At 39.7% G+C, this 11,864-nt stretch overlaps 1 protein-coding gene across 3 annotated transcripts in view; it reads left to right on the top strand.

Moving 5' to 3' along the window:
• The first annotated feature begins 1,807 nt into the window (after window positions 1–1,807).
• The window catches only part of LOC115230983 (spore wall protein 2-like), a 12,521-nt gene continuing 2,464 nt past the window's right edge, over window positions 1,808–11,864 (top strand). For 2 of the 3 annotated variants that reach the window (XM_029801081.2, XM_036499888.1), the window contains exons 1-3: window positions 1,808–2,712; window positions 6,236–6,328; window positions 6,849–6,925. In XM_029801081.2, the coding sequence (XP_029656941.1) occupies window positions 1,976–2,712; window positions 6,236–6,328; window positions 6,849–6,925 (907 nt within the window). In that variant the 5' untranslated portion in view covers window positions 1,808–1,975. The remainder of the gene's footprint in view (window positions 2,713–6,235; window positions 6,329–6,848; window positions 6,926–11,864) is intronic. The other variant, XM_036499889.1, reaches the window with a different exon arrangement.

Genomic DNA, 11,864 nt, shown 5'->3' with positions numbered 1-11,864 from the left:
GACCACACAAAATTCAAGAAGTCTTTGGACAAATTCCTTCAAACAGTCTCGGACAAACCACCCACACCCGGATATGTCTCCGCAAACAATAACTCTCTGCTCGAATCGGCCTTGGTGCCCAAATCCTGAATTGAAAGACTTCGCCAGGTAGTGCTAATAAGTTAGACATGGCCTGGGCCAATACTGGCCAAAACCTTTCTAAGTTATTCTAAGTTATATATATGTGTATATTAATATGTGTATATATATATATGTATAGATATATATGAGTGTGTATATATATAAATGTGTGCATATATATATGTGTATATATATATATACGTATATATATGTCTATATATATATATGAGTGTGTATATATATAAATGTGTGCATATATATATGCGTATATATATATATGTATATATATGCGTATATATATGTATATATATATATATGTCTGTGTATATATATATATATATATATATGTGTATATATATTGTGTATATAGATATATATGTACATATATACGTGTGTGTATATATATATATATATATGTATATATATCTGTGTATATAATATATATATATATATATATATATTGGTATAATATATGTGTGTATATATATATGTATAGATATATATGAGTGTGTATATATATAAATGTGTGCATATATATATGTGTATATATATATATACGTATATATATGTCTATATATATATATGAGTGTGTATATATATATATGTGTGCATATATATATGCGTATATATATATATGTATATATATGCGTATATATATGTATATATATATATGTCTGTGTATATATATATATATATATATATGTGTATATATATGTGTGTATATAGATATATATGTACATATATACGTGTGTGTATATATATATATATATGTATATATATCTGTGTATATATATATATATATATATATATATATATTGGTATATATATATGTGTGTATATATATATGTATATATATGTGTATATATATATAATATATATATATATATTTATATATGTATGTATGTATATTATATATATGTGTGTGTGTATATATATATATATTTTATATGTATGTATGTATATATATATATATATATATATATATATATATATATATATATATATACATATACACATATTTATAAATGACTCGCTCGTTTCAGCTTCCGTCAGAAAATGACTGTCAAGGTTTTCGTCAGCCCGAGACAGTCTTTGAAGGCAATTGAACAAGTTACCGCTCTATGGGAACTCACCTTGCAACAATGCACCTACACACACACACGCACAGAGAGAGAGAGAGGCGGAAACACACTTTCCCAAGAAAACATTGTAATATAGTTAAACAGCATCGATATTGTTTCAATGCAAAAGAAGTCGAAAAACGAGTTTGTTTACACACACACACACACAAAAACTCACTCACCGATACGCGTACACACACATATTTATTTGTATTCGTTTATACGTGTGTGTGTGTATTGGACACACACACACACCTAACCGTGATGGTCGTGGTTGTGGTTCCTGTTTTGTGCATTTGTTTTGCATAAGTGATTGTCTGTTCTCACCGGCCATCTTTTACATGACAATGAATTAGTTTTGCTTCCTTATTGCTGGACAATAGAAGCTAAAGGACCTCCGTCGTTTTCGATTTCACCTCCCGGATTCGATGACATCAACACTTCTTTGGTGCCAATGGAATTGCAGAGGAGGGGGCAGGTAATTTGTTATAAATGCGAGTGTCTTGGTCGAGATGTGACAGAGCCAGGCCGATTGTGCAACGGGACTCTGCTGCTGTGACTCCCGCTACTGAAGACTTTGCGCTGCAGGAACCACCACAAGACAAGACAACTCAAACAAGAAGTTTTAGACATTTATACTCTGTGTTCTGCACTAACCAAATCTGTTTCTTCTGATATTAGAAGCTGTCTGTGTGTCAGTAAACAGGCGAAGCACCGAAAAGAAAACAACAGCCATGAAGAATCTCGTTCTTTTCTTATTTCTTTTCGTCGTTGGTCTTTGGGTGACTGAAGGACAACGGGTGAATAATGGGTCAGTTGTGACTAAAGGACCGTCAGTGAATAGTGAAGGGCGGAATGTGACGTTAGGCGACAAAGACCCGTCGGTAAATGATGTTTCATCGGAGAATGAAGAGCAAGAAGAGAGTGGAGAAGAATCAGGCGATGAAGGAGAGTCTGAGGGTGGAGAGGAATCAGAGGAGGACGGAGTCCCGGTGGATGACGAGTCGTCAGAGGACGGTGAAGACGAGTCAGTGGATGGAGAGGAGTCAGTGAATGAAGACGAGTCAGAGGGTGAAGACTCAGACAATGGAGGACTATGGGTGGACGATGACGAGTCAGTGGACGGAGACGAGTCAGTGGATGAAGGCGAGTCAGTGGATGAAGACTCAAACGATGGAGGACTATCAGTAGGTGATGACGAGTCAGTGAACGAAGACGAGTCAGTGAGCGAAGACGAGTCAGTGGATGAAGGCGAGTCAGCGGATGAAGAATCAAACGATGGAGGACAATCAGTGGGTGACGACGAGTCGGCGGAATTGGAGGAGTCAGCGGATGAAGCAGATTCCGAGAGTGAAGATGAAGCAGCGACTGAGAGTCTCTTACTGAATAATGGAACGTCGGTTTCTAGCGAAACGCTTGATTCTGGAAACTCAACAACCGAAGGAGAAAGCCTTGCTGTGTCCAGTTCTCGGTAAGTTAATGCTTCATTCCACCCGGTTTCACATCGCCACTTTCCTCTTCGGGGCTTCTTGTGGTTTTTTACTTTTTTCTTATTAAATAATCGGACCGTGTCTATCTTCGTGTGAATGTTTTAAGTGTTTTAGTGAAAAGAGAGGAGTTGAGCCCGTAGCTCTGTTCAGGGCCCCTGGCATATGTGGGAAGCAATGGGTGAGGTGGGGCTTGGCCCTAACGATTGCAACAGAAGGGACTCAGGGTACCTGAATTACCCCAGCATTTGTAGTTTTTATGTCGATCTGTTTTTACTTAGCCCAGTGCATCTCTGTCAGTAGGTAGAAATGAAAACCCATAGCCTGTATATCATAACTGTATTTTTTCAAACAGTTCTCCATAGATCCCTCTTTTTCTTTAATATATGATGAGATATTCTTTTCTACTTGAGGCACAAGGCCCGAAATTTGGAGGGAGGGGGCCAGTCGATTATATCGACCCTAGTGCGTAACTGGTACATATTTAATCGACTCCGAAAGGAAGAAAGGCAAAGTCGACCTCGGCGTAATTTGAACTCAGAACCTAACGGCAGACGAAATACCTATTTCTTTACTACTCACAAGGAGCTAAACACAGAGAGGACAAACAAGAACAGACAAAGGGATTAAGTCGATTTTATCGACCCCAGTGTGTAACTGGCACTTAATTTATTGACCGCGAAAGGATGAAAGGCAAAGTCGACCTCGGCGGAATTTGAACTCTGAACGTAACGGCAGACGAAATACCGCTAAGCATCTCGCCCGGCGTGCTAACGTTTCTGCCAGCTCGCTTCTTTAATACGATGAGATATTGACATACGACTGGGCAGACGATCTCTCCTAAAAGTACTTGACTTGTTTTCCTGATCCTTGCATCAATATAGGGTCCGCTGTATTTAATCCTGTTTGCTGATTCTATTGGGATGTTCCACCAACTTTCTGGATATATTCTGGTTCTGTTGCGCCAATCTTCAACAAGCCAGATTCCTGTAACGGAGCGACGAACCTGAAGGGGCCCAAATAAAACTGTTTCAAATAATAATGATAATTAGTGTGATTTCAAATTTCTGCCACAAGAGCAGCTTGGGGTGAGGTGAGGGCGAGTCGATTACATAGAGCCTAGTCTGTTATTTTCTCGACGTTGAAAGGAAGAAAGCAAAGTGCACTTTGGGGAATTCGAAATCAGAACGGAGCGACGGGTCAAATATAGCTTAAACAACCCTTATTCAACATCCTTAAACAACCCTTATTCAGTGAACTTTGGAGTGGGATGGGCTTCTCGACCAGAAGAAAATTCTAACTGGTCCCCACCTGCAAGATCATGCGCTATTTATCTTGATATGAGATCACCATGTCCCGCACATATGGTTGTGATGCATGTGCCTGGGGTACCCTTATCAGACGGGTAGTCATGATGGGTATACTGAGCTTCGTATATTTTACCACGGTGTCACTTTGATGGCATGCACTGCTCTCTCACTCAATAATAATAATTTCTTTTTTCGCCACTAAGGGTTTACACAAAAGGGGCTGCTCATTGAAACCCCACAAAAACAACGATCACTCTGACATCTAGGGTGTATGCTCTCTTCACTTCATGTGCCCTTAATGTACAGGCGCGTACTTCTAGAAAGACCATTCACTAGGGCCATTCGAGCTACATTCACCCATCTTTTAACAAAATTGCTAGGTGGCAGCACTTCCCTCTTTACCCTCACTTTGAGATTCTGGGTAAAGAGGAAAGTGTCTGTCTTCAGCCCTTTCAGCAAGGTCCACCAGGCAACCTCTTTCGCTATGGCCACTAGACTAAGCAAAGATGCCTGTCCCTCCCGGTTGGAAGAAAGCAGCGGGCTGATCCTTACCAATAACTTAGCTGAAATCCGAATCCGTCCTCCAAGTGGGAGCAGTTCTTCGATGATAAGCGCCGACCCCTTTGCTAACAGCCTGCTCGAAAGTTTGATGTCTGTGTTCAGCAGCGTTATGAACCTAGTTTTCTATTTCATCTCCCTTGTTTGGGTCCATTTTTAGCAGTGCCACCGCTCCTAGACTCACAGAATTGGGAAATGGCCTGTTCTGGTACCAGTTACGGTAGCAGTTCTGGCAGATCTACTAGAAGGCTGTCAAACAAAGGCGGATCGTTAGCACGACGGGAGAAATGCTTAGCGGTATTTCGACAGCCGTTACGTTGTGAGTTCAAATTCCGCCGAGGTCGACTTTGCCTTTCATCTTTTCGGGATCGATTAAATAAGTACCAGTAACACACTGGGATCGATATAATCGACTTAATCCGTTTGTTCATCCTACGTTCTGGATATCTTTACGTTCCACACATTTGCCAAAGGGATCTTGAAATACCTCACACATCTTCTCCGGTTGGAGTTCCTTGCGCCCATTTTGGTCCACCAAAGACTGAATAGTGACTTTGCTTTGACGTTGTGCGTCTGTCATTCGACCCCCATTATGGGGCTTTCCTTCCCTCTTCTCTTACAGAGTGCACCTTAGATCTGACAAGGCAACCTTCGTGTTTATCTTTGAGCAAATGGTCCAGAGCTAATCTTGCAGCAAGCAGGTCAGCTGCAATGTTCTTCCAAAGCGCCATTTCGAAGTTACTGACTAAATTCCCTTCTGTTTTATCCATCTCTACCACTAATGCTTTAATAAACCTACCTAACGCCAACCATCATTTGTTGTTGACGATTAGCCCCATCAACGCCATCTTAGTTAATTGTCTAATTCGGTCTCTGTTGGATTGGCACTTTGGGAGCAACGCTTTCAGCCTCCAGTAACCGGATCCCTGCCTTCTAAGCCTATCTAGGTTAACAACTTCTACTAACGTTAATCTACTTGCCTATAGAACCCCGTTCCTCATCAAAATACGACCTGGTTGACCCCATACAGGCTTTTACCATCCGCTTTCTATTCGCTAGACCCACACAGTCCAATTGTATCTCTAAGGCACCGTACCAGTTGCCCACTAACTCTAAATTTCGAGGCATTCCTAGGAATACCTCTCGATGTCTGAAGATATACGGCTTCCCTGCTTCTATCGGAGTATAAACAGGTACCTGTCTGTAAGTACCCCCGTCACTACAATTCGCATCCAGGACCATCATCTCTCCTTCTGGATCCAGGAAGATAGTCCTTATGTTGAGATCCATGCCCCTACGGATCAACGCCGCCGTTCAACCTCCGATTCCCGGTTGACATGGAGATAAATACTTCTCGTATCCCGCGAAAGATGGCAAGAAAGCATGTCGGTCGGAAAGTCTAGTTTCACTGATGGCGATTACATCGACACTTAGTGATCTAATGTCGTTGAGTAGTGGCCTTGTTTCCAAGGCGATCGCAAGTCAGTTCTTTGTATATTCGTCTTTTTATATCTCTGGAACCCCCCACCCATTCCTTCAAGGGATTTTATTTTTATAGTGTTATATGCGTTTATATGTATATGTATATATATTTATACACACACACACACTTATATATTCCTTCTTTCTTTTTTTCCAGGGGAATATGTCGAGTGAGATGTTATAAAACCGTGACCTACAAAAGGGCCCGAAGAAGCTGGTGCTGGTTTTTGAGACGGTGTACAAAATACCGGTAAATACGAAGCCACCTTTCCGGATTTTCTATACAGAGTAAACTTTCAATATTACGGCATCCACCGATGACAAAGTATTCATTACCCTCGCACATTAATATCTTAATATTTCGCTTGGGCATAGCGAAAATAACAATATGGTGTAGAACTCAATCTAGGTGTGATCCAGAATTCAATTGTAGATAAGTGTAAAATGGTAAGAGAAAGCAAAGAAATGGCACCGGCAAAAACAAAGGTTATGTAACGCACTTCATTGGCTAACAGCTGTTTCTGATGTAGGTTGTGGTGGAGGATTAGTTGAGTACCAGGATATCATGCTCTAGCTTCATCAGAGCCTTCAATGTGAAAAGCACTTTATTTAGGATAATCGCATTTTCAGACTACACAGTCGTATATTCTGAAAGTGTAACTTGTATGTGTGTATGTATGTGTTTGTGTGGTTGTCTGAACTTACCATCATTGTGTTATATATCCTTCTGGTTATATATCCTTTTATTCTATCCTTCTCTCATTTAACAGTACAGCTTCCAGGAGAATCCTTACAACCTGTCGCAGATGCTGCAGAGGATGGACCGGCACGCCTGGAAGGTGCAGAGGTAAGAACATGTGTTCAGTTCTCTCCGGATGTTATGTGTAGATAAGGCCTAATATTTTCTTGATATTTTCTATTTTATATCCAAATATGACATCCAATGGTCTCGTTTCAAATTTCCTTTTTCTTTCGTATCACAATCCTTTGAAGAAAGACATCGCTATTTCTTCCATTTTATTTTTCCTGTTTTATATTGTAATATATGCAAATGAGCGTCGTATCGTCTCGTCTTCCTTCCACCATATTTGATCAGATGGAGTGCATTTTGATGTATGTAATCCCTTTGCCACAGCAACTGAGCTGAGAAAGGTCTGACTTCTGTTAAAAGAACATGGTGCATCTAACTTATTCTACAATAGGCAAAAGGCCTGATATTTTAGGGTCAGGTGGGGGTCAGTCGATTACATTGAGCCTAATATTTCAATGGTGCTCATTTCATCGACTCCGAAACGATGGATTCCAACGTCGACATTGGCAGATTTTGAACTCGTTACGACGAAATAACGCTAAGAACTTTGTCCGGCGTTTTCACGACTCTGCCAGCTCACCGCCTTAATAATAACAACCACAATGATGATGATGATGATGAGGATGGTACAAAAATTCTAACTGGGCCCCACCTGCAAGGTCATGTGCTGTTTATCTTGATATGAGATCCCCATGTCGCACACATATGGTTGTGATGCATGTGCCTGGTGTACCCTTGTGAGACGGGTTGTCATGAGCGGTATACTGGGCTTCGTATATTTTATCCCAGTGTCACTTTGATGGTATGCACTGCTCTCTCACTTAATAATAATAATAATAATAATAATAATAATAATAATAATAATAATAATAATTTCACTAAATTTTGGAGAAGGGGACTAGTCGATTACATCGACCTCAGTGTATAACTGGTGCTTATTACATTGACCCAACCCCAAATAATGCATCTGTTTTATATACATGCAATTAAGCGCAATAAATTTGTTTTCTTGACCCTGAAAGAAAGGCGGATTTGAACACAGAATGTAAAGACGGACAAAATGCCGCCAAACATTTTTACCGTCGTGCAAACGATTCTGCTAACGACGACGACGACCACGATGATAATTATGATGATGATGATGATGATGATGATGATGATGATGATAATGATGATGTTGAAAGGATTCTGATTGTTATATATAATTGTGTTATTTCTGTTCTGCTTTCCAGCCGTCGGAGGAGCGTGCAGATGGAATCGGTGCGGGAAGAATGGTAGATGCGTCAGGAGAGGAACCTCTTTTACTTGTTACTGCAGACGGGGCTATTATTTCAATAGAAGAACATGTGTTTGTAAGTAAAGGACAAACAGCAGCTACAAGAACAATATACACACGTATATCTATAAGCAATTGGCTGGGAGATAATAATAATATAATAATAATAATAATAATAATAATAATAACAACAACTACAACAGCAACAACAACAACAACAACAACAATAATAATAATAATAATAATAATAATAATAATAATAATAATAATAATAATGATAACAATAATAATAATAATGATAACAATTATAATAATAAATGCCCTGACAGTGGCTTTCATGGTTTCTGATCTTAACTGATTCGAAGTTTTGGGCTGCAGCACATATTCTGCTCAGTACAACAGATTTGCTTGTCATTTGTTTGACCTTAACCAGTTTGAGCATGTCCCTTAGTGGCTGACGATTTGTGCATCTCTGATCATGAGCAGAAGTAGTGGGGGAGCATCATAGCCACGTGTTGAGAGGCATTCTTGGAGGTTTGGATAATTCACCTTTGGAAACATGAGTGATTTGTTCAACATCCTTAAACAATTTATTTAGGGACGTTTTGAGCGGGATGGGCTACTCCAACTGAAGACATTTCCAACTGGGCCCCACCTGCAAGGTCATGTGCTGTTTATCTTGAAATGAGATCATCATGTGGCACACATGTGGTTGTGAAACATGTGCCTAGTATACCCTTATCAAACGGGTAGTCATGATGGGTATACTGGGCTTCGTATATTTTACCCTAGTGTCACTTTGATGACAAGTACTGCTCTCTCTCTCTCTCAATAATAATAATAATAATAATAATATAATATAATAATAATAATAATAATAATAATAATAATAATATTAATCCCTTTTACTGTAGGCAGAAGGCCTGAAATTTTAGCGGTGGGGGTTAGTCGATCACATCAATCGCTCCCCTCCCGCCACTGTTTCAGTGGTTTTTGTTTACAATCCTCCCAGCGTACCACCTGAAGAATAATACCAACCAAAACATCAATATCAATAATGATGGTGGTGATGGTGGGGGTGATGCTGCTGATGATGATGATGATAATTATGATGATGAAGATGATGGTTATGATGAGGATGGTGATGATGATGATGATGATGTGGTGGTGATGATGATGGTGGTGATGGTGGTGTGATGATGATGAGGACGACGATGATGATGATGGTTATGATGGATGGGTATGATGAGGATGGGTATGATGAGGATGGTGAAGATGATGAAGATGATGATGGTGTGGTGGTGGTGATGATGATGATGATGATAATGATGATGAAGATGATGGTGATGATGATGATAATGACGACGATGATGATGATGGTTATGATGAGGATGGTGATGATGATGATGATGATGATGTGGTGATGATGATGGTGGTGATGGTGGTGGTGATGATGATGATGACGACGACGATGATGATGATGGTAATGATGAGGATGTTGATGATGATGATAGAATGATTGAGATGATGATGGTGGTGGTGGTGATGATGATGATGATGACGAAGACGATGATGATGGTTATGATGATGATGATTATGATGATTATGATGATGAAGATGATGATGGTGGTGGTAGTGGTGATGATGATGATGATTATGATGATGACGACGATGATGATGATGGTTATGATGAGGATGGTGATGATGATGATACATAAGTGTTACATCCATGCAATGAATTTGTTTTACTTTTCCAGACAGAAACGAGTGCAGATGGAAGTATGTGTGCGGAAGATACGGGAGATGCATCAACACCCCAGGATCCTACAGATGTTTCTGTCGTCGAGGTTTCCGTTTCAATGGGAGAACATGCGTTGGTAAGTGAAGCAGAATAGACAACAACAACAACAACACACGTTTATGTATAAGTAATAATCTTTTCTACTCTAGACAGAAGGCCTGGAATTTTGGTGTGTGGTAAGTCGATTACGTCGACCCCACTACTCACCTGGTACTCAATTTATCGACCCCAAAACGATGGAAGGCAAAGTCGACCTCTGTGAAATTTGAACTCAGAACGTAGCGACATACGAAATACCGCAAAGATTTCGCCCCGCACGCTAACGACTCTGCCAGCTCGAGACCTTAATAAAATAATAATAATAATAATAATAATAATAATAATAATAATAATAATAATAATAACTGAGACATGGCTACGGTTGCATAAAGGAAGTTTAAAATGGGAGAAATTTTTAGTAGCAGCACGGGATCAAGTTTTAAGGACTAATTGGATAAACACCAAGATATACAAAAACCAATTAGATTCCAAATGTAGCCTATGCAAATCAAAGGAAGAAGGCATTTCTCATATAGTAATTGAATATAGCATGACGTCACAGAAAGAATTCAAGAAAATATATGACATCTTCGGTAGAGTAATCCACTGGGATTTGTGTGGACATCTAGGATTTTTAACATGCTGACAAATGGTATGAACACGAACCTGGAAAAGTATTAGAAAGTAAGAAATATAAGATGTTGTGGGAGTTCGTCATTCAGACTGACAGTAATAGAAGCTAGAAGGCCTGATTTGGTAGCAGAAGATAAAGAGAATAGAAAGTGCCAGATAACCGACTTTACGGTCCCAAATGATGAAAACATTAATATGGGAAGTATAGAAAAAAAATGAGGCCCAATGGCCCACTGGTTAGGGCAGCGGACTCGCGGTCATAGGATCGCGGTTTCGATTCCCAGACCGGGCGTGTGAGTGTTTATTGAGCGAAAACACCTAAAAAGCTCCACGATGCTCTGGCAGGGGATGGTGGTGATCCCTGCTGTGCTCTTTCACCACAACTTTCTCTCACTCTTACTTCCTGTTTCTGTTGTACCTGTATTTCAAGGGGCCGGCCTTGTCACTCTCAGTGTCACACTGAATTTCCCCGAGAACTACGTTAAGGGTGCACGTGTCAGTGGAGTGCTCAGCCACTTACACGTTAATTTCACGAGCAGGCTGTTCCATTGATTCGGATCAACCGGAACCATCATCGTCGTAACCAACGAGGAGTGCTTCCATCCATAGAAAAAATAGCAGAGTACCAGGACGTAGCCATTGAATTACCGAAACTATGGAAAGTGCGGGTAAAATGCGTCCCAGTAGTTATAGGAGCATTGGAAACTATCCCTAAAGGTCTGAACAGATGGAGAGAGGACATAGGCAGAAAACCCAGTTTCGTACAGCTCCAGAAAACAGTGTTATTATGGACAGCTAAAAGCTTAGGAGGGATCTTGGCATCTAAGGTTACTTGCTGCAACCCAATAGGTGGGTTCTTGATATTTAAGGCGGCTTGTAGACCCCTGTTTGGGTCTTTTCTTTTCTAACAGTCTGGCTGGTTGTGTGTATATGAATAATAATAATAATAATAATAATAATAATAATAATAATAATAATAATAATAATAATAATAATAATAATAATGATAATAATGATGGTGATGATGATGATGATGATGTTGGTGTTGATGATCATAATGATGATAATGATGATGATGATGATGTTGATGATGATGATGATGATGATGATGTTGATGATGATGATGTTGATGATGATGATGATGATGATGATGATGATGATGATGATGATGATGATGATAATGATGATTTCCAAATTGCCACAGAGGGCAAGTAATTCTGGGTCGG

Source organism: Octopus sinensis, unplaced genomic scaffold, assembly GCF_006345805.1.
Source record: "Octopus sinensis unplaced genomic scaffold, ASM634580v1 Contig16953, whole genome shotgun sequence".
NCBI lineage: Eukaryota > Metazoa > Mollusca > Cephalopoda > Octopoda > Octopodidae > Octopus > Octopus sinensis.
This window is presented reverse-complemented; position numbering and strand designations above follow the sequence as displayed.